The sequence below is a fragment of the Drosophila subpulchrella genome, chromosome 2R, assembly GCF_014743375.2.
Source record: "Drosophila subpulchrella strain 33 F10 #4 breed RU33 chromosome 2R, RU_Dsub_v1.1 Primary Assembly, whole genome shotgun sequence".
Taxonomy (NCBI): Eukaryota; Metazoa; Arthropoda; class Insecta; order Diptera; family Drosophilidae; genus Drosophila; species Drosophila subpulchrella.
This window is the reverse complement of record NC_050611.1, coordinates 8,907,031-8,934,046: the sequence shown is the minus strand read 5'-3', so window position 1 is coordinate 8,934,046 and position 27,016 is coordinate 8,907,031. Positions and strand designations below refer to the sequence as shown.

Genomic DNA, 27,016 nt, shown 5'->3' with positions numbered 1-27,016 from the left:
TCATCGATAAACATGTAAAGTAATTCGTTTATTAAAAATATATAAGCCGACTAACTTGCATCGGTCTATCAATCAGTTAACTTAGCTTCCATTTACAATACACGATGAGTTCGCACTCGTACATATCCTACAGACTCTTTGCCGATCCAATATTCGTCCTTCCATCGATCACATGCGCTACAAGGGTGTTAGATGTTCGTCTTCCTTTTGGTTCCTCTGGTTCGTGTGGCAGTATTTGGGGGGATGGAGCGGTGGTTAAGTGGCAGTTTCGTGTTGCTTCGAGACCAGTTAGTGGGTGAGAAAAGTGGTTAGGGACAGGCCTGGTACTGCGGGCAGTTAACTTGGTGCGTTCGCGCAACTTAAAGCTAATATTTTTAGTCACTAGGTTCTAAGCATAAACATTACAGATAGAAGCGCCTAATTCACTTTGAGTGCCGTACAGCAAATGGAAAATTTTGAAGCATGAGATAAATTTGTTTTCGTTTCTGCATAGCTCGAGATTGCTCGGTGCGAGGCGTTGGCCCTTAGGCCGACTTCACGTTGTAGTAGTTGTAGACGAAGGGCCAGGAGGCCAGCACGTACTCCTCGATGCCGCACTCGTTGGAGCCACGCAGGATGCGGAAGTAGCCGCGCTCTCCCCACCAAGGACCCCACGAGTTGGCTGCGATCTGTTTGGAGAAGGAAAAGGAGGTCAATGTCATACAGGATTCTGGTAGGTAAGTCCACAAATCTCTTGCACTACTCACCCAGTACTTATCACCATTGTGCTCCTCTCCCCAGCCAACCAGCTTTACCGAGTGGAATCCAGTGGGAGCTCTGCGGTTGGCCGCCGTCTGGCGGTAGACGCCTCCCGAGTACGCGAAGAAGTCCCTGTTAACCCGCATGGTGGCCTGCACGGGACCGGAGCGATAGATCTCCGCCATGATGTCGGCCTCGCGGCTCAAGCTGTAGGCCGGTCCCACCGTATAGAAGGTGTCGCGATCCACATTGTCCACGGGACTGCAACCGTTGGCCCTCAGAGAGTGACTGTTGTGACGGATCTTGCAGGTGTCGCGTTGCTGGGTGTAAGGATAGCAGGCCTCGTCGACCACACCCTTCTTGTGCAGGTAGCGCCAGGCGGCGTCCAGATGACCGCCCTCGCAGCCCTGCTGGCGGCGCGTGCAGGAGAGGATGTTCTGGGCGGACAGCTGCACATTCTCCTTGCCCTTGCTCTGGATGGCGAAGCGATCGCTGGCCACAGAGGTGGTCGACAGCACCCAGGATGCACCGCACCAACCCTGGTCGGGCACTTCCGAGATGAAGCTGGACCACTTGTCCAAAGCGTTGAAGGAACTGGGCAGCCCGTTGGTGGGGTTCTTTAGTCGCGTCATAGCCTTCACGCGATACGTGGGCTCCTTGGTGCCCAGGCGCAGTTTCAGACCCTCGGAGTACTTGCGACCCCACCATTGATCGTACTTGCGGGCAGACCATCCGAGTCTGTGGATGGAGTTCACGCCGTTGATGATGTCGTCGTCGGTGAGGCACAGATCCTCGTCGCACTTCACTCGCCCGCCCTCCAGGCAGCGGCACTCGTTGCAGTTGTCCCACGTGCTGTTGAACTTGCTGAAGTAGACGCCCTTGTGCTCGCAGGAGATTATCGGGTCGGGCTGCCGGAGGCAGAAGGAGCGGTAGTCGGGACAGCAGTCGCTGGAATCGTCGCGTTCACAGAACTCATCGCAGTAGCAGAGAGTGGCTGCAGAAAGAGTTAGAAAATGAGATCACTTTAGGAACATTTACATAGTTTCTTTAAATAATTTCCGCTTTGGATTTGTAAAAAATTGTTAATTTGCAAAAATATGTACCTATTCAAAAAAAAAAATTGTGCAAGTAAAAATATTTTTCTAATTATTTTAAAAGGTATAAATATATATTGTTGTATAAAATGTGTCATTTGTTTGTTAAACTTTAATTTAGACTAAAGGATATGACGGTTCTAACTATAAAATTATGTTCAAAAATTAAGTTTTAGTAAGACAAGTTAAGTTGTTGGATGATTTTTCTCTTTTCTCTATGGATCTCATGGAACTATACTTACTGGAGATGGGCAGCGAGCAGCCGTCGTGCCGATCCGTACAGCAGGTGTTGCGCAGGGCGCAGTAGGGTCCCGGAAAGTCCCGCTTCAGGGTGGGATCGAAGGCGCTGGCCACGCCCGTTAGCAGGGCCAAAAGGCCCACCAGGTGGGCGCACTTGATGGTCATGGCTCCTCGAACGTATTCTAATCTGCAACTAAAGCGGGGAAAGTACGGAATTTTTATTATGTATGCACATAAATCTAAAATAATTACTATCTTATCGCTTGAAACAACAGACAGATAAACGGTTTGCAATTTGTCAACAATCAAGAAGACACGAAACTCCTCATATCGCGCATACGACCCGTGCAACGCTGTCTGAAACTTAGTCAGGAGATGAGAAACCCGTTCGGTCTAGCTGGGATTATTAATTGGTATCTTTTGGATGCGGGCAGCTCCTCATCAGAAATCAGAAATCAAACAGTTAACAGTTAGCTCCGCTATATATATTCTGATGACGCCAGCTGGTTTGCCGATCCACGAAGCTCAGCCCGCGGTTTAAACAAAAACGTTTCTTTTCCCCCACTTTTTCCGGTCCGTTTGGGTTTCTTTGATTCGGCAGCGAATTCAAATTTGCGCACATTAATCGAAAAATCCGAAAAATCACTCTCCGAAGCGCCCCATTCTTTCATGTTGTTTTGGTGCTATAAAATATTTATTTTTCGGCAAATAGTTCTGGAGACAGAGACGAAGATTAAACTTGTTTATGGCCGAGAACACGAAGCGAAGAGCCCAAGAAGTTTCATAAATAAATGCAAATTGCAAATAGGTTTTCCTGTTTCGCCTGCTGGCTCAGCATTTTTTTCGCCGAGAGTGCCACAATAACAATGTGTATTCAATTAAAAGACATAGCACACATATAAATTTAGATATCTTCTGAATCACGAGTGGTTGTGGCCAAACACAAAAGTCTCGAAGGTGTTCAAACATTCTCCCCACCCCAGGGCTTATTATTCGAATATTTTTCATCGATTGTTCGCTAATGGTGAACCCGTTTTTAATTTAGTGATAATAAATTTGAAAGTTCGTGTTGGTAATTAATTGTCCAGTCAATTGGCAAAAAAAGTTGTGTCGTGAAAAGGAAACAGAAAATAATGAAATTGTATTGTAGTTGGGGCCGTGACGAGGGGTTCTATAATTAGAAGCCAGTAAAAACCAAGAGGACTACAAAGCAAAGATTATTGACACATTTTGACTGCCCTAACACAAACACCGATGTTTATTCCTGGTAGAGGCAGAGATATGCCAAATTCCGGGCCTTAAATTGAACTCCAAACAATCTCGGTTTTGCTGACACAGCAGTCAGCGTGGTAAACAAAAAGTCTTCAGAACCGTTTACTTTTCCAGTAACCGTACGCAATACTAACATTTTGAAAAGTTTGCACAATTCGTAGTGGAATGCCCGCACTTTATGGCCAATAATTGAAAGAGTTTCGTCTTTTGGTCTTATGGTCTTATAGTAAAATATATTTCGATTTCCTTATCGCGCTGTTCCTACTCCGATCGCGGCTGCTTGCTGACTGAATTCAGTTAGAATTATGGGCCACCACATAAGGTTGCTGCTGCTGCGGCTTCTGTTATTGTTGCTGCTGGCAGCGCTGCTCAGCGCCCGATCTCGGGTGCTATATAGCACATATACCACATGGCGTAGGAGGTCTACCGAGCGAAGGTAGAGCGAGAGCTATAGAGAGAGCCGTCCTGCTGTTACTGCCACTGGGGCGTATACGTCACTTGTATCTGATGGGCCAACAGAGCGCATCCCAAGGTATTTTGGGGGGCAAAATGTTTGCCCGAATTTGGCAAACCCGAACGGCGGCGATATAAAAGCAAAGACAGTGGCTGTGGGAAAGTATGTGGGCGGTTGGTTTGGTAGGCAGCCCACCTATAAGGTCAGAGATCATTAAAAACCACTTTCATGCGCAAATTCCTGGGCGAATTTGATTGTACGCAGTTAATATTAGTTTTTAAGTTTGTTTTTGTTTACTCTTATCTGTTCTCAAAAATTGATAAGATACATAGGTGATAATTGGACCCAATTTGAGTTCAAGGCCTTCAGGCAACAATCAAACAAAATTAAATTAAGTTAGGTATGCCACTTTATGGCCAAGGCAGTGTGAAATTGGAGTGCTATCTATAATATCAAGCTATCTCTGCAGAGATTTTAAAATATATCTGGTTAAATGCCATTTGAGAGTTTTTTTATCGCAGTGCTCTTATATTTGTTTTGGGGATGCGATCATCGCCAATCTGTCTGCCATTTCACTTAACTTCGATCTGGGACTTCTGCTCTTTGCATACGAGTAATAATCATTAAGAGCACTTGCAATAGCCTATAGACCGCATCATCCCAGTTAACTGGTAATCGTCATCGTGCGGGATGATCCCATTTTCATTACGCCAAAGGAAAATAAATAAAGTATGCCGTCAACCTTTGTAGTATTTACCAATCGATGAGTCCCTCCTAACAGGAAAAACTCGAATGGAATGCTTGACGGTAAGCGGAAGTAGTGTTTCATTCATGATTCACAGTGTAAGCACTTCCCTTTTTATTACCTCCTAATATTGGGAACGATAGAGTGAATCATAAATTACTTCTCTATAGGCTGGGCTAACGGGGAAAGACAAAAATAAGCCAAAAGCATTAAGAGATCTAATTAAAAAGCATGTCTCCGCCTCTGAATGGGGTATAAATCAGGCCAAGATGTGTGAAATAAAGCCATCAGACGACATTAAGTCGCCCTGTCGCCCGACGCGATTTGCATGACATTAAACTTCGGTTTTATGAGCGATTTCTGTCCAATAGCTGCCGGCCAAATTACAATCTGTGGCCGAAAGCGGACAAAGGCCCCTATAGAGATTGATGGAGAGTGGAGCGAATGTGTCGCCCAATGGTCAAGTCAAAAGTAGGGCTCTTTGCCTTTCCTTTCCTCCTGCACACCTACCACCAATCTCCAAGTTTTGGATAAGATAAGATCGCAAAAGAATGCCCGATTAGACAATTGGCAATGTGAATGGGTAGCCAGGTTGGCAATGCACTTGCATTGCACTTACCCTGACATTAAAACGGCATGAGTAGCCCCTGAATATTTCTTATCTAATTTTCAGTAATACCGAAAGCTAACCGATGACAGCACGACAACTGTTCCGCTGTGACTAAATTCATAGCGTTTGGAATGCAATTAAGGCGAGCTATCAACGTGAGGGATTGATGACAATCGGCCAGGTAAATGAAGTCATTAAAGTGTCGTCGGGTGAATGAAACACGTCCGACTTGACTGGCTGCCTTATCATCGCAAGTGCCTGACTTAAATGTGGCCAATCAATTAGCGGGTATTTATACAAACATAATTATGCCATTATTTAATTGGCCCCCTGATTAGCATTACTTGTGTGGCTATGCGAACCAAAAAGTATTTTATTGATATTCTGGCCATACGCACTGGGGCCCGTTTAGATTGGTGGAATTCCAAAGCACTGATATCACTCATATTCTTAAATTGTATTGCTTGGACTTCAGGTGCTTGAAGTCGGAGCGAGCGGAAGAAACTTATATTCTTGATACGCAAAAGTAGTCCAAGAACAAGTCAATCCAATGCCAATCCCACCTGACAACCCGACATGTAACTTCCTTATCGCGGATGTTATCGATACGATTTACATTGTTCAATTTGGGGACCGAGATTCATAGTATTTCGTCATAGCGCCAATTGATAAGTTGTGCGTTGGGTTGGCCAGAGTGGAAACTTTGCTCATAAATCGAGAGATTCCCCCATGAATGCCTCTTTATTGTCTAGGAAGTTGCGAACGGAATTTTAATCAGATCTGCCTGTCACTTAATTCCAAAGGAATTTACCTTTCGTAAATGTTTATATATAATGAAATTTCGGCCCATTTTGTTTGGGCTGCGAATGTGGCTATTTTCGGATATTAATAACTGTGGTTAATCGTTTCCGAGTCGAATGAATTGCAAGGCAAATATATGAAAGAATGCATAAATATTTGGCAGAATTCATTGAGAGTTCCCGAGGCATTTTCATCCATCCATAAACAATTTACTGATCATTAAAAAGTGTATTTATTTGTTCAATTCTTTAGCGGTCTGTCTTTGTTTATGTGCAATTGCGAATGAGAATTTTGAACTTGTTGATGAAGCAATTAATGAAGTATAAAGCAGCAGGAATTTGGGCTTTCTCCTTGGTGCTCGGGGTCACCAGCTGAAATGGCAGCCTTGATCCGATCGATTGTGCGGCTATTTCGGCATGATTCCAGTGAAATGCAGTGGGTACATAAGTATTTGTTTTGATTACAATTACAGAGAAATTTCGTCTAGGTATGCGAGGAATTTCCAAATAAATCGATTCGAGATATGTTCGTGTCTTCAAGGTCTAGGTCCCTCCATTTGGCACGCAATATTCGCATCAGTTACATTTTAGATGGAATGCTGGTCAAGTAATGACGAAATACAGCGAATGGATGTGTGACCACAGACCGAATTGAATTAATTTCATTTATAAATTGGGACAATTTCTTGGTCGGCAGCCATAAACAAGAAAAGAACGTGATCTGTAAGAGGGGTGAAGGTCACTATTTTTTTTTGGCATATTTGTGTTTAATATCTCAAATTGTCGATTCGTTTCAATTACACTCCACTTGTCGGGCATCGAGTGCAGGGCGTCTGTTTTGTTTTATGCAATTTAAGTACTTTTTGTTCGGCCGTCTGACATTGAAAGCGAGTTATTATATTAACAATTAAGGAAAAAAGAAAAACAAACATGCCACAACAGAGATACTAAACGCGGGAATTGCCTGTGTGCCAAGGTATTTTATTTATGCGAGTGCAGAAAAAGGTGCTTGGAATTTGACAGTTTGACAATTGGTTTATTACGACTCTCGACCAGCTGCTGCGATAGCCAATTTATTGATCGGCTTTAATTTCAGCAATGTTTCCGGGTGCAACCCCAACCCCACACACCTTCATCTCCAACACACCCCATCTCAAATGGTATATTTTGCATTTCTATTGTTTGCAGTTACTGTTTACGACCCACCATTTGGTTTTGATCTAGACATGACTTGCCAAACGCATTATATCGCCATATCATATCAGCTGATCGCTGCAATTTGGCTATTTATAAGAGTTATTTCACGAGAGATTGGAAAGCAATCCAAGCGGCCAGGCGGCTAATTTTAAAACATTTGCAAACACTTCACACCGACGTCATGGTTTAATGAGTTTGGAATATTCACGTCTAGCTGGATGATATTTATGTATATTTCTGATAATCGCCGACTAAGCGATTAGGTGGAAATTTGAAAATAGAACATTTCAGCCACCCACTTGATTTCTTTTGGGGCCTTCAAGATGGAAATCCTCGATAAAGATTATTCCATCTTGTCGCTGGCGGAATCACCTGTTCCTCGAATGCGCACAACGCGGTTACCACTCATTTCCCTGTTTATGTTTTGTTAAAAGCCTTAGAAACAATAAAGCTAGATACTTCTGCTATTTTTCTCTAGATACAAGTTTGTTTTTGCTCCAAAGTTGCCTTAGCTTGTTGTTGATAATTAATAATTCGCTCATCGAAAGCAATTCAGAGGTGGTGGTTGTGTGTAAGCATCTATATTTAGCTGTATCCGTCGACTTATTAGCAGGGCAGGTGTACTCCGGTACTCTTAAAAATTGCACTCGAGTGCTCCCCACACAGCTCGTACTTTATTGCTGTTTTTTGGCATATTTGCAGTGATCAGTAATTATCGCACTTGTCAGACGGCAAACAACGGGTCTCCAAATTAGGCGGGTTTGTCAATCATCTCCCAAATTCGTCATCCCCTTTCAGTCAAAACCCATCCACACACCAAGTATAAGTTATATAATCTATAATATAGAATCTATATTAATTTTAAGACAAAAGCGAGATCAGATGTTTTCAAGGCTGTTCCGTAAGTCGTAACATATTGGTTGGGAGAACAAGGCCCTCAAGCATTATAGCGAGATCCGTGCCCAATCGTCACCTCTCGCAATAATACGTGAGAAGTGAGCGTAGCTCCACTCAGCCGGGGCTAAAACTGGTTGGGAATTTTAGGGCCCCGGCGAGGGTAGAATTTTCGTTGATAGCACAGCAGCACTGTTAGTGGGGTCTGTTATATTAACAGCTCTGCCGAGCTCCACTGGGGCTGAGTGGACGAATTTTAATGGGCGCTTTTCTTGGGGCTGATTTATGGATGGGTCTCGAGTTTTGTGTTTATCGCAGCCGCTTTGTTTGCCGTTTAATTTTCGCTCTGCGGTTGTGTTGGCACTTAAGCTAAATGCCTTGCCATCAAGTTTCTAGACTGTTGCATCGAAGGGAACGAAAATAAACCGCTGGGCTCATAAAACGGTGAGCAAAATAGACAAAGTGATGGGTTAACCAGTCGTAATAGTTTTCTGGGTATATATAATATTATCCACGCTAGGCGGTTTACTCCCCCACGAATTAATGACGTTAATTTTGGATATCTTTATAGGCAAATGATCGCATCTGCTTTACTAAGCGGTAAACATATTAATTATATTATTGTTTTCTGGTTGGGTTTATTTGAAAACAATATTTGTTAATATATGTAAGAGTGCCAAATTCTTAAATAGATTTTTACTCATTATTTTTGTTTATAATTTTAATGATGGTTTTTCTTCCAATTAGACTTCCTATAGTAAAAAAGGTTAAAGACCCCCAACATTAACAAACAATTTAATTTTTCGATTTTTTAAGAGGGATCATTTGATCAAAGTCTGGGAGCATGTAAAAAAAAAAAAACAATTTACCAAGGTTCAAAATTTTGAACTTTTTCGGAATTTTGGAATTTTGATTACACATTTTTCGCCATAAACATGTTACACAGGCTACGCAGCTGTACTCATTGATTTGAAAAGAGATTATAAATGGAATTCTTTAGATTCTTGTTATAATATGTTCCGTCGAAATTGTGCGTTATCAAAGTCGCGGAGTTCGACTCCCCCTCAATTAATTGGGATTTGCAATGGCTAACATGTGCTCAATCGTACTTATTATTAATTGCCTTGCATATGTGATCGCGACAAATGTTTTAATTATATTGAGAGTACGGCTTTCGATACGGTGTGTCCCATATTCGACCGCCTACAGTCTCATGGGCTTCGAGCAGGCCAGTGGGACAAGTCTGGTATCTGCGATCTCGTCAGCAGCCCCGCCCCCCGGCTTTGGGTTTAGCTTCGCTCGTTACCAGACAGTCGGAATTACATATATCCGAGCCGCAATCTGAACCCGAATCCGAATGTTATACAAGCGGTTTGTCTGTCTGGAGCGTTGGTGTCACTCGCTGTTCTATTCATAGCCGACTTGAATCTGATTTGGCCCCTGATTCGCATGACGAATCTTTTCCTGGCACTTTCTTCAGTACGCCAATCAACCGCAAAAGGTAGCGAATTATGGCCTAAGGCGAATTTATTTGAAATTACCCTCACAGCAATACCTATGTATTTGCAAGGCATTGCAAAATATTGGTCGAACCGTGAACTAACATCTACAACCATGTGTTTTGAGGCTTGCCAAAAATTTCATTTGAAACAGATGGCAGATTTTGAGTGGCCGAGCAATTACTTTTACTTTTCGACAGAGAATGACACCTTGATTGCCTGCATTCGAAGAAAAACACGGGGATGTTTATATAAGCCAAGTATTGCAATATATATGAATTTGTGGAATTTGGATAATTATAAAAACATTTTAGGACTTACAAGAAAAATAATTGAGTAAGAACAACAGATGCTTGACTTATACAAAAATGTTATGAGTTTGAATATGAAACCTCTTGCTAAATAAAGATAATACAAACTAGGGTGAGGCACATAAAGGTATTTTCTAATTTGTTTTACCTTTCCTATTCAGTCTACAGAATTTTCTGTATGTACGATAAAAAATATTTTGAAATTTATTTCGTTGCGTTTACTAGTCTTCGGAAGTTTACAAGCATTTACAATGCTGATCTGGGAAATTCCCGCCATAATCCTGCATGGGTTAAATGGGTTAATGAGCTGCCCGAAAGAGCCCCCTTAACCCAAAGTGAACACTTTATGTTCGTGCTCCCGACAATTGTCGCTTTCGCGGATGTTTGCCCCATTGTTACGGCCAGAAAGTCATTGCCAATGCCAAGTGCGAATCATTTGGCGCGCGATAGATACAGCTGTATTTGTATCTGTATCTTGTAGATACACATACGAGTCATGTACATGGGCTCGTTGATTCGTGGATACGCGATTTTATTGCGGCCTCATCCAATGTCAGTGACACTCAACTCAGTCAGTGTCAATGTCTGCACGCCGATGACAAGGCATTCGCTCATCGGGCTTAATGTGTTTTGTTTTGTGGTAAAAAAAGTGATATTTGGCTGTGCGACTGAATCATTGCGATGCTGTTTAGATACAAGTTCGGATATAGATATGACGTGCCCCCAACCGAACCCCAAAAGTTCTGTTTGTCTACCTCTTTGACGCTTGTCAACTATCCAACAATGTCGCCCCAATTGTTGTTTAGTTAATTTTCATTCCATTGTTTTGCGCAGTTAGCCCAAAGACTTTGTGGGATGCTAATGGGCGAGATGTCATCATAAATTAATTGCCCTCGTATGATAAATTAATGGAACAAAACAGTACCTAAACTAAATATCTCATAAATTAATTGTTCACAGAAAAAAATGAAAATTAAAGCAACCCAAAAATTGACGTAACTTTTGCTTGAGAAGAAAAGCCGCTTTTCGATTGAGACAAGTAGAGAGTTTTTTAGACTTTTTTGTAAGCAGAAATGATATAACAATTTAATTCTGAAATAATTTCTAATATTTTATTTCAAGTTTAAATTTACATTTACTTAAGATCAAGCATTATTTTGTTTTTGAAGGTATGGCTGATCATCAGAACTGTCCATCTTTTATAGAATTTACTAACAAATGTGAGTACTAGTATTTCTTGATTAATTAGTAGGTACTTTTCGAAATTTTAAACTGTAAAAGTACCTAAGCCAACAAAAGGGTGTCTGAATTATGTATCTTACAGATAACCAAAAGTGTCAATCCAAAGGGTGTCTGAATTAAGTACCTCATGGATAAGCAAACTTTACCGAAGTTAACTACTTATTCATGAACTTGTACGGCTTTATTCGCTCTATCTATCGATCTGACTGGCTGTCACTTTCTGCACTGGGGTTTCACTTTGGCCAAGTTCAATTAGCAGTGGTTGCATAATTGAAAGTGCCAACGGGTACCCCGATTTCGATCGCAGGGCGCCACTTTAGCGCTCGTCGAGGTGTGAACTGCTAATGGGCCACAAACATTGTAGGAAAGCAAATAGCAGGTAACACATGTTTCTTGGCCAAACAACCTGGCCAAAGAGGCCTATCAGTGCAGGTGGGCCGTGACGTCACGCAGATCCGTATTTGCCGCTGCACTCGAGTGGCAATGGAGCGTACGATAATCGGTGGTGACGTCATTTGTCAACCTGCTGACAGCCGAGTGATAGCTAAATGCATTTTCCATTTAGCGCCATTGAATCACTGATTGAATGGGAGTCGATACGTGCCATAAATCAAAATCGACGCTAGTGGCAACCGCTGTGACAACGTCGATCGTATTTCTCGTGAAATGGCGAATAAAAAATGGGTAAATTAAAATGAAATAGATAGATGCATTCCATCACCTGCAAAAGGTCAGAGTTTAATGCCGGGGTGTGTGTGGGTGCCTATTTCAATTGGAATGCAAGCCCCCTGGCGAGTCATAAGTATTAATCGTAATAACCATAATAACCATTTGAATCAATTACGAAAATATGCTAAGATCGCACTGATACACACCCGAAGCGTGTCAATTGCGAGTGAATAAATGTGAGCATTTAACATATTTTTGTACTATATAGCAGTAACCTTAACCGCCGAGCTCCATTCGGCTAACAGTGCGTATGAGCCATATATCAAAACGATGACGGAGCAATTGACGGCAGAATGTAAACTGCTTGTGATGCAATTTACATTTTAATTGCCGCGTTTTTCAGCCGAGTTGTGTTGTGTTACCCGGGCCAACCCATTTAAATGGCGCTTTACCTAATGACATCGTCACGTTTCCCCTGTACAGTGGGCCCCGACTAACACTTTCTCGACTTCGATTTCGTGGTATGCAAATCGGAGATTTTCGAATCATTGATTATGCAAATGCCGCAGAGGTAATCAAATAAGTCTGAGGGTTGTGGCAAATACTTAACGAGTCGTAAAGTCTCTGAGAATTATGTAAATGCAAATTGGATCGGCGACATAAAGATCGTAAGTATAGCAGGGAGGAGGAATTAATTTGGGACCTAAGGCTAATGTGCTACACAGTTCAAGATCCCCAAAACCCTAGGGCAGAGCCATCCCGCGAACAGAGATAAGTATGACATCACCTGGACAAGACCAGTAGCTATAAGTCTGGCTCACCTGGCTCACCAACTCACCTTCGTCAGGTGTGTGTGTTGGCTGTTAGCCGTTTGTTTTTGTTATTCCGGGGCTGTGGAGGGGGAGGTGCCGGAACTGGACCGGATTGCGTGTTTGCTTTGCCCGCTCAAAGATGAAAAACTGACAAATTTATGGGATTATCAACCATACTGAACAATACCGAATATCTATCTATTACGTTACAGATTGCTCGAGCAGCGCTTCCTGTCCAAAATTCTGGTTAACCTTAGAGATCAGCTATATTTACATAGAATGATTTGTGGTTATCAAAGCTGAATCAGCACCTTTTGCGCCGCGATATTTGACCCCTTTCAGGGGTTACACTAGAAACAAAGGATAGGGCATACGAAAATTTATGTAAGCTACGTTAGAATTGCATTTGTTCAAGTTCACGGTCAGTGGAGCAAAATACACAGAACTAGAATAACATGTTCCCCTGACGGCAGCAAATCCGAATGCAAAAAGTAAACATCGCCGGAGGAATTCCAGCTGCACATCGAAAATAAGACGCAATCCCCAGGTTGTCTATTTGGCTTAAGATACAAATTCAGCGCCGAAAACCCACCTCTTTCTTTTGCGATGATCGATTGCGGTCGTGTCGGTCGGGATTTTTCTTTCTTTCTTTTTTTTTTAAATAGCGTGACTCTGGTAGATTTTGCATCCGTATCTGGTGAAGGCATCTGCATCTGCTCTGCACCCACGATCTGCCACCAGCGCTTTTGGCCAGACCCGATCTTGGCCCAAAGTGGCACAAGCATCTTCCCGACTTTCTAGTGCGTCCTATGAAAAATGCAAGTTTGCTCAGATTTCTGATAAATGTTCCTGTTTGTTGCCCGAATTTCCAGCAGGCGAAAGGGGCAAAAGTCGGGTTAAATGGGTTAACCTAAGTAGCTCTTTATCTAGAGAATTTAAACTGGCCAAGTAGCTAAAGTAGAGAAAATATTTAACGGTATAACTGGGGATCAGGCCGTTTGCTTTGTGTGATTAATTATCAAGTGCCAACTGATAGCTGTCAAATTGAGTTCCACCTGTTGTTTTTCCGAATCGAATATCTGCCTGGTAACCGCAAATCCGGAGACAATCCAACTGATATTGATTTCCCGCCAAGCCACGCATTAAATTACGATTTCAACACTTGCTTTGGGTTGCAGTTCGAACTGGATTCGGTTTATCTTACTAGTTATCTATTTTAAATTCTCACCTGTCACAGACAATTCAAGTGGCAATCAACGAAATTGGGCTTTAAATGCAAAAATACACTCGCGCACTATTGGTTTGCTAACCAAAAGTCAGCTGAAATTAGCGTCAAATTGGGTCCGAACTTTAAAGACTCAACTGATCCGCACGCGCGTTTGCTGTCGCGACAGATTTGGAATCCAGACTGAGACTGAGCCGAGTTAGCCAAGTTAGACTGGGCTGCGATCTGAGGACTGCGAATGGGGAAACGACTCCAAAAGCCGACAAGCGGTTGCCGACAAGCGATTTGCGTTTTGCGAACCCCTTCCTCACGGCTTCCACTTTTCGCTGAGCCCACAAACCGTTGAACAAGCAAATTTTTTGAGAACTTTCAAACAAAAAAGAACCACAAAGTGTTTTCAAAGTAACCCAAAACAAGGACAGGGCACGAGCGAAACACAACTCCAGCATGTTTACTTAAAGAAGTGCTTAGTTAGATAATGAGATTTTTAACTATGTTGCTTAAATACTTAATATTAAGAAACATTTCAAGTCTATATGATCTCATCTTTAGTTGTTGATATGTTTTAAAAATTTTCTTATGTGTTTCTTTCCTTCAATATTGCCATTGCTATAAAGTACACTTATATTAAAAATAATAAATATTTCAAAAAATATTTAAATAAATAGTGTATTATTTTAATAATTTTAAATTCATAATCTTATAAGATCTTGAAATTTATTTTAATTTGATTTAATTTTTTATTTGTTTTAATGTTATTTAGGTATTTGGTTTTTCTCTTAAAACATATGAGTTAGTACATACGTATGATTCATGTATGTTTTAAATAAACTGGGCTTTGTATTTATTTGTTGATTTCTAAAGCAAGAAAAAACGCTGTAGTCGATGGCCTAGACTATCAGATACCCGTTACTCAGCCAAAAGGAGTGTGAGAGAGATGCCAATATGCATGCAGAAAGTCGGCTGTTTCCGGGATTGCACACCACGCCCCCTAGCGTCTATTACTTTAAACCGACTTAAATATTTTTTGTAATGTTAATGGGTATTTATAACAGATAAATAAAAACCCATTTGGGTTTTTACAAAATCTTTAAAAATTTTATGTATTCATTTTATAAATGATCTCATAAAATAAATTTATAAATTTTATTGTCCTATAGAACTGGTATTTTTAAAGTTTCCCCGGATAGTTATTATATGTTAGCTTGTTTTGGAACATGTTGGATTAAAATTGTATTTCAGTTTGCTCGAAAATTTTCTTTGTATGCAAACTAATTGAGTTATTGAAGTCGATGGGACAAGGACAGTGCCTTGAAAAGAGCGATCCTTAATTGCATAAGCAACGAGCGAACATTAAGCTTAATTGTCCGGAGCTGCGCCTTCGAATCGGCTCACTTCATGTCAAGCGCATTTAAATAAATTCTGTTGAGTGAGCGGGCCATAAACAAGCAAACAATTACAAGTCAAAGTCGGGCGATTGAAGGAGCTGCTCCACATGCGTGTGGGAGTCAATATATCTACATATCGCCAGACGGGGATCCAACTGCCGGCAATGCCAACGCTTGAACCTGACATTCGGCGAATTCATATTTATTCTCCGCCACATGCGGCAAGTGACAGCCATCCACTGGCAACAAATCGATGCGATCGCTCAACAAATTGTATCTCTGTATCTGTATCGGTGTATCTGCATCTGCGAGTGTCTGCTGCTTGCTGATGCGTTTTAAATTGAAGTCAATTCGGCAGACATATGCCATAAATAACGGGAGTCGGGCCAATTTGATTATTGAATTCGCGAAAGTGCCCCCCAAGAATGAAAGTCAAATGAGGGAGTGCTTTTGGAAATACTCTACATTATATGTTCATTAAAATTCTAGTCGTCTTTCTTGTCGCAGAGAGTGGCTCCCTTGCCGATGCAGCAGGCGTAGGCCATCAGGTGGGGAATGGTGCTCTGCTGCATCATTCCGCTGAAGAGATGACTTTGGGGCCCAGTGGCAAAGATCCCCACATCCTCGCCAGCGTGGACGCCAATGGAGCCATGGATATAGCTGGGGTGGATGAAGTCTATAAGGAAAGCAGAGAGTATGTTAAGATATAATTGTAATAGATGGGCAAGAAAAGCGAATAAGTTCTATCAATAAATCGTACAAACTACTTCATGTAATTAATTATTTTTAATAAACTTAAATCATACAGATCTTGGAATTTAACCAATATGATTTAAGCTAAAAAACCATGCAAAATCTCATACTCGCTTAAATTTCGACTAACTGACTGGATTTAGTTAGAAAACATTAATGTTTTGATTTTATATATAGTTTAAACTTATATAATTTAAAAATTCATAAAATTTTGCTAAGCTAAGGACCCTTTTTCTATAGTTTGTCATGATTTTTCTGCATTCAGTCAAAACTAAAGCAAATTTATGATGCTAATGGTAACTACTTAAACTAACTGATTTGAATATTTTAAAATAACATATGTCAAAATGGAATAAGTTGTGATAGTATATGGCTCTTTTTTGCTCCTACCTTCAGCTCCGATTTGATCGGTGAGATCGATGCGCTGGCCATGATCATCCAGATACTGCTCGGTGCCCACAGCGTAGTTCAGAGTGGCGTACTTGATGCCATTCACATCGGTGTCATCCTGATTGAGTCCCAGGATGGGGGTTCCCCGGCCAGGATAGCCAGAGATGGTCAGCGGATGGGCGTGATCGGAGGTGACCACAATCAGGGTCTCCTCGGGATTGGTCAGTCCCAGGGCCTCCTGGATCGCCTCCTCGAACTGCAGTGTTTCGGCGAGCGAATGGGTTGGCGAATTGAAGTGGTTGCCGTAGTCGATCAGACCACCCTCCACAAACAGGAAGTAGCCCTCATCACACTTGCTAACCACTTCGATGGCCTTGCGCGTCATTTCCGCCAATGTGGGCTCCTCCTTGGGGTCGGCCAACTTGTTGAAGCTCATCACACCCGACCGGAAGGTTCCCATCAGATTCGTTATCCTCGAGGCATTCACACTCAGCAGCTGGTCGCGATTGTAGGCCATAACACCGCCGGGATGCAGACTCTGCCAGCGGGACAGCAGATTCACTCCGTCGGAGCGCTCGCCCTTCTTGTTGAACGGATCCGTGACGGTGTTGGGCAGGAACTTACCAATCCCACCGCCCAGCATCACATCGAAGTTCTTGCCAGGAGCCTGGGTGATCAGCTGGGTGGCGATGTCCGTGCAGGTGGCCGGATCGTTCTGGCCCTCACCGTAGGTTATAATATCAGTGTCGCTCTCGAAGAACCTGTTGGTGGTCTTGGCATAGGCTCCCGATGGACTGGCGTGGGTCAGCGTGGTGGTGGTCACAATTCCGGTGGCCTTTCCGGCAGCCTGAGCCCAGGCGGCGATGGAGTCCACCTGGTTGGCCGGATCCTCGCTGCCACTGCAGTTGTTGAAGGTCACGGCAGCCGTGATGCCCAGAGCCACGATATTGGTCTTCACACCGCACAAGTAAGCGGTGGCAGTGCAGGCGGAATCGGGCACCTGGGCATTGGAGCAGTAGGTCTGGGGAGGAATCAGATATATCATTTATCATCCAAGCTATATGATAGCCCTGTGGTAATCACTCACCCTGCTCAGGCCCGTGTAGGGGAACTTCTCGAAACTCAGGGCATCTTCCTCGCCGGTATTACCCTTCAACTGGCCCTTGTGGATGCGGGCAGCTGCCACCGTGGACAGGGACATGCCGTCGCCCAGGAACAGGATCACATTCTTGGCCTTCCTCTTATCCATCTGCGGCAGCTCCAGTCGCTTGGCGATCTCCTCGTGGGCCAGGTCATACCAAAACTGGGCGTTCTTCTCCGCCTCGGGTCCCGTCTTTCCCTTGGCCAAGGCATTGGGATCGATCAGGCTGGCATCACGGGTTTTCGCCGAGCTCACTCCCACTAGCTGGTTTTGAGAATGTATCTCATTAACTAAAAAAGTGACTCCATTAGGATTCTGTTAGATTCAGGAGGCTGGAGCACTCACTGTCTAGGGAAGCTGCCAAGGAAGTGGCCACCAGGCCGCTTAGCACCAGGATAATGCCTACGTAGCTCTTCATGTTCTGGCAGATGAGTTACGTTTGGGGCCAGCGATTGGACTAATGCCAGGATTTCAACTGCAGCTATTTTATAATTACCTTTCTAGACAGATGTTATCTAATTTGTCATATCTCCGTGGCATAAGCCCCATAGCTCAAAAGTCTACCAAAAATCTAAGTTTATGGTTTGTTATATACATAGTCTTTTGGTCATTAGAGTTTATGACCATTTTTACGGATCTCTGAGTCAACAAACCTGGCTACCAGCCCAAAATTCTAGACCAATGAATGGCGTACACATTGGCTTTTAAAAGTGGGCACGGCACCAAGACTTTTAAGAATAGGAACTGACTCCTTCCCGCACTCAAGTTGAAGTAATGTGGGTGGCAGGTCCTAAGTACTACATGAGTTTAAAACCACAACTGTGCCCATTAAACGCTATAAAGATTGCCTAAAATCCGGCGATAATTTTTGAATAGAAGAAGAATCGTACTAAAAATGTACAGTTGAACTTCCGTAACCCGAACTTTCCCAGCTTGAAGTGTCTATAAGTTGAACTAGTCTTATTGACAATATAGAGTATTAATACTCATTAAATATATTTTACAACACAAAGTCTTCATAACTCGAGTTTTGTGTTGGTATACGGTGTTCATGCAATGGAAGTTCAACTGAACTGAAGAGCATACGTGGCTATCTTGATTATTTTCATCCAGAAATAAATAATACAAATAATAGTAAATTTCCCTTCTTGATCTGTTAAATTCTTTAACCCATTATACGTGCAATAAAGTTTATTATTATATGTATGGATATAGGGGATAGATCCCCCCACTCGGGTTAAAAAGTAACGTAATATGTATTTTATTCCAAATTTTTAATTTCTACTCAACACTTTGTGTATAACCCCTCCGCAAACAAATTCTGGATCCACCACTGACTATAATATACTATCCTATAATTGTTCACGACATTATAACGAGCTTCTCCCTTTATTATCCTTAAATTGGTTTCTTAATTTCTAAAGTTCAGGTCCTCTGTAGTTAGTTACCGCACACCTTCTTTCCGCTGCCAACGCATGAGGCGTAGGCCATTAGGTGGGGAATGGTATGCTGCTGCATCACTCCGGTAAATAGGTGGCTTTGTGGACCGGACGCCCAAATACCCACGTCCTCGCCGGAGTGCAATCCTATCTCTGTGGGGATATAGCTGGGCGTGATGGCATTGTCAGGGCCGAGGATATCCTCCAAGGGAATGCGCTGGCCGGTCTCATCCACATACTGATTGGGTCCAGCCGCATAATTAAGCACCGAGTACTTCACACCATTAATATCTGCGTTGTGCTGATTAACGCCCAGAATGGGTGTACCCCTGCCAGGATAACCGGCGATGGAGAGAGTGTGTCCATGATCGGCGGTCACCACAATCAGCGTGTCCTCGACGTCAGTGATGTCTCTGGCCAACTGAATGGCCTTCTCAAACTCCAGAAGCTCATCCAGAGCGTAACCAGCTTGTGTATAATGGTTGGCAATATCGATAAGACCACCTAAAAGATATTTCAATTCTTAGTAAATCTATATGCAAGACCTGCTTGTTTGGGGAGAACCCACCTTCAATGAACACAAAGTATCCATTTTCGTTGTGACTCAGCTTCTTGATGGCCACCTCGGTGAGTTCGGAGAGAGTGGGCTGGTAGGTGGCATCCGCATCCATGTGGAGGTCCATCAAGCCCGACTGGAAGACACCAATAATGCTGGACGCAGATGAGACATTTAGGTTGAGCAGCTGCTTGCGATTGGTGACCATGACGCCTTTATTGTGGAGCCCTTGCCAACGGGACAAAAGATTCACTCCATCGGAACGCTCTCCAGCATTTCCGTGACTGTCCTTAATGGTCTTGGGCAAGAACTTGCCCATTCCGCCGCCGAACATGACCTCGAAGTTCTTTCCAGGCGTCTGGGTCACCAGTTGAGTGGCCATGTCGATGCAGGTGCTGGCATCCACACCATAGCTGGTCACATCCGTGTCGCACTCCCACATCCGGTTGGCCGTCTTGGCATAGGCTCCCGAGGGACTGGCGTGGGTCAGCGTGGTCGTGGTCACGATGCCAGTGGATTTTCCGGCATTCTGGGACCATTCCGCAATGGAGGTCAGACGGTTAGCTGGATCCTGGCTGGCGGTGCAGTTATTAAAGTTTACTGCCGCACTTACTCCGATGTTAATGATGTTGGTTTTCACGCCGCACAGATAAGCGGTGGCTGTGCAGGCGGAGTCGGGCACCTGAGCGTTGGAGCAGTACGTCTGTGAAGATAAGAGTAAAACAATTACACACGTTGAAAACGTTTTAGTATGGAAACTCTAGATCAATATATATTCTAAACTAATATATTTCACAAGTATATATCCCGGGCTGGAACTCACTCTGCTTAATCCGGAATAGGGAAAGCTCTCAAAGCTCAGCAACGACTCCTCACCGGTCTTGTTCTGGCGCTGTCCTTTTAAGATCCGAGCAGCTGTGACTGAGGAGATTGGCATACCATCCCCGAGGAACATTATAACGTTCTTGGCCTTCTTGGTACTAAGCTGTGGTAGCTGCAGCCTCTGGGAAATCTCCTCGTCGGCGATATTGTACCAGAATTGGGGATCCATCTCCTCCGGCGGAGTGTACTTGCCCTTGGCCACATCCGTGGAGAACTTCAGTCTGCTAGTCTTCTGACCAGTCAGTTCCAGCACATTGTGCACTTCCTTGACTCTACTGAGTGTTATTCCGGAAAAGGCAAGTATCACTAGGATCGGGAGCAGTAATTGCATTTTGGAGAATTGCAACTTTCGAATGCAGCGAAATTTCACAAACTACACCGAACCGAACTGATTTCGAGGGCTTATATGGACTGCGAAGATTCGTGGGTGCCAGATTATTGTACTTAATGCAGTTTTATGAACTTTTGGACTTATCTCTGCTGGTACTGCGAATTTCCAGGAAGATCAGCTGAAACTTACATTGTTATCCCACTACCCGTTGTAAAGCTCATACGTAATATGCGGCTTGTAAATATTTGACCTTCGTTCTAACATTTGTTTTGCTCATGATCCTTAAAGTGCTGAGATCACCTGTGCAAATTATTATTTGAGCTATCTGGTAAGAGAATCAGTCACGTTTGCGGCAATAAAGAAGTTAAACAACCCCTTGATAGTAATCTACAGAGAACGTGTGACAGAGCTATCACTAAAATTATTGCATATTTTTATAAAGCAGAAAGTTGTTATTGTTTAATCTGACTTTTTTTTAGGAAATAAGTTGTCGTATGTAACATTGGTAGTACAACTTAATTGTCCTGATAGGTAAAATCATCTCCTAAAACGTAGAGCACGTTTTCTCGTAAACCGTAAGTCCTCTAATATGTATTACATTTTACTTATTATTTATTATATGATAGAGTATATATAAGGCAAACGATTAAGCTTATACCAGCGTTCTACACGCGCCTATTTATAAACTCGTTTTGGGCAGGTTTTATCTGAACTTTCCTATCTCCATGGCATAAGCCTTATACCCTAAACGTCTCCGAAGAACTCAATTTGTGATTTAATATTTGCACAGTTTTAAGATAATAAAGTTTATGATTATAGGGGCTCATTTAGTTAATAGACATGGCTACCAGTTCAAATGGAAAGCGCACGGTAACGAAAATCTTTAGACTTTTTAAAGGTGATCACGACATAAGGATTTTAACAATGGACAGGTTTTAGACCCCCTACGTGCATTTTTGGGGGTGGCTAAGAAAAAGTTCTTAATTCATGGCCACAAGCGTGATAACTGGAAGACGGAGGGATTGACAAACAAATACTCATTAAGGTAGAAAAAATAAAATAATTTTAAAAGAAAGAAATAAACTGGAGAACAGTATATATACAGTATATCATATCTAAGAATATTTTTTTAATAGTTATCAAGAAATGTATTTATATCGAAGTCCCACAAATTGTTTGTTCCGATAACCAAGTCTATAAGTTTGGAAATCTTTAAAATCAGTAAGGCAGAAGCTTTTTTAACAGTTTTTTTATTCTTGTAGGGTTCTCTATTCAATTTTGTAAGTTTTTAAATTGTTGTACACATACTCCTAAAGTATTAAATGTCGTTTCAATACAGTTGGCGTTATAACTTTGGTCATATTACATAAAATAAAAACATATACATATTTTATTTGCTTAGTAAAAGTTTATTATGAACACTAATCAGAGTCTTATACATATACATTGGGTGAACGATAGACTTAGGCTCAAACTTTAGTGCCATAGTTGCCACAGTTAGTTGTCGCACACCTTCTGTCCGCTTCCAATGCAGGCGGCGTAGGCCATCAGGTGGGGAATGGTGCTCTGCTGCATCATTCCGGTGAAAAGGTGACTCTGTGGACCGGAGGCGAAGACGCCCACATCCTCGCCGGAGTGCACGCCTTGAGCCATGGGTATGTAACTGGGCGTGATGGCGTCATCCGCACCAAGGATGTCGTCCAAGGGTATACGCTGGCCATTCTCATCCAGATACTGATTGGGTCCAGCCGCGTAGTTAAGCACCGAGTACTTCACACCATTGACATCGGTGTCGTGCTGGTTGATGCCCAGAATGGGGGTTCCTCTGCCAGGATAACCGGCAATACTGACGGCATGTCCGTGATCGGCGGTCACCACAATCAGCGTGTCCTCGATGTCAGTGAGGTCCCTGGCCAACTGAACGGCCTTCTCGAACTCCAGAGCCTCATCCAAAGCGTAACCAGCTTTGGTGTAGTGGTTGCCGTAATCAATGAGACCACCTTCGATAAAAGCAAAGTATCCGTTCTTGTTCTGGCTAAGCTTCTTGATGGTCACTTCGGTCAGTTCGGAGAGGGTGGGTTGGTAGGTGGCATCCGCCTCCTTGTGGAATTTCATTAACGACGATTGGAAGAGTCCAATGACGCTGGACACGGCAGAGACGTTTAACTTAAGCAGCTGATCCCGATTGGTGACCAAGACGCCTCCGTCGTGAAGTCCTTGCCAGCGGGACAGCAGATTCACGCCATCGGATCGCTCTCCAGCTTTACCGTGACTATCAACGATGCTCTTGGGAAGGAACTTGCCCATTCCGCCGCCGAACATGACCTCAAAGTTCTTGCCGGGCGTCTGGGTCACCAGTTGGGTGGCCATGTCGATGCAGGTGCTGGCATCCGCACCATAGGTGGTCACATCCGTATCGCACTCCCACATCCGGTTGGCCGTCTTGGCATAGGCTCCCGAGGGACTGGCGTGGGTCAGTGTGGTGGTGGTCACAATGCCAGTGGATTTCCCAGCGTTCTGGGCCCACTCGGCGATGGAGGTCAGACGGTTGGCCGGATCCTGGCTGGCGGTGCAGTTATTGTATTCCACTGCTGCACTTACTCCAATGTTGATGATGTTGGTCTTCACACCGCACAAGTAAGCGGTGGCCGTGCAGGCGGAGTCGGGCACTTGGGCGTTGGAGCAGTAGGTCTGCAGAGATAGTGATTCATTAATTTAAAATATAATAATAGAGGTCCGCACAAGAACTCACCCTGCTCAACCCAGTATAGGGGAATCGCTCGAAGCTCAGCGAGGACTCCTCACCAGTATTTCCCAGACGTTGTCCTTTCAGGATGCGAGCAGCTGCGACGGTGGCGAGTGGCATACCATCTCCGAGGAACATAATGATGTTCTTGGCCTTCTGCGTACTGGGCTGTGGTAGTTGCAGCCTTTTGGTAAGCTCCTCGTCGGCGATATTGTACCAGAATTGGGGATCCATCTCCTCCGGTGGGGTGTACTTGCCGTTGGCCACATCCGTGGAGAACCTCAGCTTACTGGCAAGCTGACCCGTCAACTCGAGCACATTGTGCACCTCCTGAACTCCACTGAGTGCTGTTCCGGCCAGGGCCAGAAGCACCAGGATCGGGAGCAGAAACTGCCTGTGGAAGGGGCCCATCTTTGATTGCTTTGCTGCTGGTGAAATCTCACTAACTACACCGAATTAAGATGATAACACGGGCTTATATAGCCTGACAAGATGCGTGTGCGGTGGATTTTTGGCTTCCAGACAAAAAATTCCTAAATTTGGGTTTATTTCCCCTTTATGGTCCCCTGGACATATCTCGCTTGAAATGTCGTATCTCTCATAAAATCAGCTCTATCTAGCATGGTGCTCGGTGAGTTGGGAACTGGTTAGGGAAGGAATGTACAATATTATACTATCTTACCACCACGGCAGTTTTTAGAAATTATACTAAATATTGTCTTTTAGTTCTTAGCGAATAAGTATTTGACCTTCGTTCTGTCAAAAAAAACTGGAAAACCGTTGCCCATTTGTCTAGCTCATGATCCCAAAATGATGAAGTCACCTGTGCAAAGCATTACTCCTGCTATCTGAATCAGTTCAGTCACGTTTGGGGTCGTAAAATCGTTTAATCTAAGGCGAACGTGTAGCTAACTTATCACCAGCTTTTTTTGCAATTTCACCAATTGGAGGTAGATGAGATGTGGTCTCGTGATGACAAATTTAGCTAAAGGGAAGCTGTTCTTGTTTAGTAGGACCGGTGCAAAGAATAAATCAAAAGAAAGGCAACCTTCACTTACTCAAATTTCTAATAGCTTGATCCAAATGCTTGCTTCTTTTCATAGGTCGAATTTTTCCAGGAATAATATTTATTGATTTACTCACACAGCTATTAAATTATTAACTATTTTTATTTAGTCTAAGAAAATTTAATGTTTTACTTTGGAAGAAGAAGTTCCACCGTTGTTATGCCGCTATATTAGAGTCACCATCTTTGAAAATAATGCCATAACCAAAGGAACTCTAAATTTCAAATTTCAACAAATAATCCAAATTAACCGAAAGTTGCATAATGTTCAAGCGCAGTCTAAGCCTTCTGGACAAGCTGCCCAAATCGAAGGTGGCCGAGTGGCTGGGCGGGATCGACACCGTTATCTGCAGCACGGATGGAGTTTTGTGGCAGGAGAACAATCCTATCAAGGGATCCGTGGAGGCCTTCAACACAATCAAGGCCAAGGGGAAACGCAGTCTGATAGTTACCAACGCCTGCTGCCTAACTACCTCGGAATTGTTTCAAAAGGCCAAGTGCCTGGGCTTCAATGTTCAAGAGCAGGAAGTTCTCAATTCGGCAGGTGCCGTTTCGAATTACCTTACCGAGCGGAAGTTCAAGAAGAAGTTGCTCGTTCTGTGCGGCGATGGCATCCGCAAGGATCTGCAAAAGGCCGGCTTCTGTGCCATGGCCAATGATCAACGACCGGATGACAGGAACAGATTGGAATGGGTCAGGAACCTGGTTCTCGATCCGGACGTGGGTGCTGTTCTAGTGGCGAGAGCCGACGGCATGGAGACGAACCAAATGCTTGTGGCCTGCAACTACCTCCAAAATCCCAAGGTCTTGTTCCTGACCACCAGCATGGATGGATTCCAGACACTTGGCAAAACTCGGGTTCCAGACGCGGGCGCCGTAGCAGCTGCCATCGAGGTGATCGTGCAACGGAAGGCAACCGTCTTGGGAAAACCAAATCCCCGAATTTTGGGCAAGCTGCTCGAATCTGGCGAAATTAAACCGGAAAGGACACTTATGATAGGAAACTCGTAAGTCAGACCAACACAGTTTCGATTATTTTTTGAAAATAACGATAGAAATCAGTAAAACAGAGTATCCATGGGTTAGAATTGGGTTAGAAACCCTTCTAATTATAAACCGGGAATTTACATTTAATTAAAATACAAAATATTTTTTTTGCTAAATGGTATTTTTCCTCTTTTAGGAATCAAAAAATTATTATCATTGTTTTATTGCTATTGTTTGGTTATATTATTATACCCGTTACTGGTAGAGTAAAAGGGTATACTAGATTCGTCGGAAAGTATGTAACAGGCAGAAGGAAGCGTTTCCGACCCCATAAAGTATATATATTCTTGATCAGGATCACTAGCCGAGTCGATCTAGCCATGTCCGTCTGTCCGTCTGTCTGTCCGTCCGGATGAACGCTGAGATCTTGGAAACTATAAGAGCTAGGCTATTGCGATTAGGCGTGCAGATTCCTGAGCTTCTTACGCAGCGCAAGTTTGTTTCAGCAGAGTGCCACGCCCACTCTAACGCCCACAAACCGCCCAAAACTGTGGCTCCTACAGTTTTCATGCTAGAATAAAAATTTTAACTGAAGTGTATTTTTCTCATCAATACCTATCGATTGACCTAAAAAAAAGTTTACCACGCCCACTTGAACGCCCACAAACCGCCCACAAATTTCAAAAAATCGTTAATATGATCGCGGATATCAAAGATAGAGAAATGGGATTTCAGATTTAGATTCCGTAGGCTTGAGCGCAGCGCAAGTTCGTCACGCGAATATGCCACGCCCACTCTAACGCCCACAAACCGCCCAAGCCTGTGGCGCCCACAATTTTCATGCTAGATAAAAAATTTTAACTGAAATGTATTGGTCTTGTCAATACCTATCGATTGATCCAAAAAAAACTTTGCCACGCCCACTCTAACGCCCACAACGCTTAAATCTGTCTACCGCCGGTAGGTGGCGCATTTCAATCTCGCTCTGCTGCTTGCATATCTCCATTTACCTTTGGTCCCTTTAGCTGAGTATCGGGTATCTGATAGTCGAGGTACTTGACTATAGCGATCTTCCTTGTTTTTGGATATTATTATTTTAGGGTGAAGTCGGACATTGCATTTGCCAGTATCTGTGGCTTCCAATCTTTATTAGTGGGAGGCGATAATGGAGCTTTTGATGAAGCTGAGAAAATTAAAAAAGAGGGAGATGAAAAGATGATGAAACTTGTTCCAGATACTTATTTGGAAAGTTTCGCCCCTTTCCTGGAGTTCCTGTGCACCGAAGTGAAGGCGGGAAACGAAAAGGACAAAAAAGCCCAAGAAACCAAGAACGATCCAGTAAAACAACAGATAAAGTGATTCCAATAATTTTTTTAAATTTAAATTAAGGCGCCCAAAGTTGAGCAGGTGCTAAAAGGAAAGTGAAGACATTGCAACACCCTGTCCATATTAGTCTTTGGCTCAAATTTATTGTAATCCTACTGTATTCAGACTTTTTATAAGTAAGTTACATAAATATCTTTTTAAGAAAAAAT

General features: G+C 43.2%; 5 protein-coding genes across 6 annotated transcripts; 1 reads left to right on the top strand and 4 right to left on the bottom strand.

The window, feature by feature from the left end:
- Positions 1–7: 7 nt before the first annotated feature.
- Positions 8–13,979, bottom strand: LOC119549140 (tubulointerstitial nephritis antigen-like). 2 transcript variants are annotated; one of them, XM_037856915.1, is made up of 4 exons: positions 13,806–13,979; positions 2,075–2,265; positions 747–1,732; positions 8–668 (listed from the first exon to the last, which is right to left on the bottom strand). In XM_037856915.1, exons 2-4 carry the CDS (start codon positions 2,235–2,237, stop codon positions 525–527), a joined length of 1,293 nt encoding a protein of 430 aa, XP_037712843.1. In that variant the 5' UTR covers positions 2,238–2,265; positions 13,806–13,979; the 3' UTR covers positions 8–524. The 2 variants fall into 2 exon arrangements, with proteins under 2 accessions (XP_037712843.1, XP_037712842.1); XM_037856914.1 differs by lacking the exon at positions 13,806–13,979 and adding an exon at positions 3,479–3,637.
- Positions 13,980–15,655: 1,676 nt separating this feature from the next.
- LOC119550483 (membrane-bound alkaline phosphatase) lies at positions 15,656–17,909 on the bottom strand. The gene is made up of 4 exons (XM_037859172.1): positions 17,820–17,909; positions 17,421–17,764; positions 16,334–17,354; positions 15,656–15,866 (listed from the first exon to the last, which is right to left on the bottom strand). Exons 1-4 carry the CDS (start codon positions 17,890–17,892, stop codon positions 15,676–15,678), a joined length of 1,629 nt encoding a protein of 542 aa, XP_037715100.1. The 5' UTR covers positions 17,893–17,909; the 3' UTR covers positions 15,656–15,675.
- Positions 17,910–18,831: 922 nt separating this feature from the next.
- On the bottom strand, positions 18,832–20,741 carry LOC119551682 (membrane-bound alkaline phosphatase-like). The gene is made up of 3 exons (XM_037861142.1): positions 20,293–20,741; positions 19,482–20,172; positions 18,832–19,417 (listed from the first exon to the last, which is right to left on the bottom strand). The coding sequence occupies exons 1-3, from the start codon at positions 20,680–20,682 to the stop codon at positions 18,915–18,917; spliced, it is 1,584 nt and encodes a 527-aa protein (XP_037717070.1). The 5' UTR covers positions 20,683–20,741; the 3' UTR covers positions 18,832–18,914.
- Positions 20,742–22,134: 1,393 nt separating this feature from the next.
- Positions 22,135–23,972, bottom strand: LOC119550388 (membrane-bound alkaline phosphatase). Its single transcript, XM_037859039.1, has 2 exons — positions 23,435–23,972; positions 22,135–23,373 (listed from the first exon to the last, which is right to left on the bottom strand). The coding sequence occupies exons 1-2, from the start codon at positions 23,837–23,839 to the stop codon at positions 22,180–22,182; spliced, it is 1,599 nt and encodes a 532-aa protein (XP_037714967.1). The 5' UTR covers positions 23,840–23,972; the 3' UTR covers positions 22,135–22,179.
- Positions 23,973–24,693: 721 nt separating this feature from the next.
- On the top strand, positions 24,694–26,980 carry LOC119550659 (pyridoxal phosphate phosphatase). Its single transcript, XM_037859505.1, has 2 exons — positions 24,694–25,501; positions 26,582–26,980. Exons 1-2 carry the CDS (start codon positions 24,759–24,761, stop codon positions 26,838–26,840), a joined length of 1,002 nt encoding a protein of 333 aa, XP_037715433.1. The 5' UTR covers positions 24,694–24,758; the 3' UTR covers positions 26,841–26,980.
- The last annotated feature ends 36 nt before the right edge of the window (positions 26,981–27,016 follow it).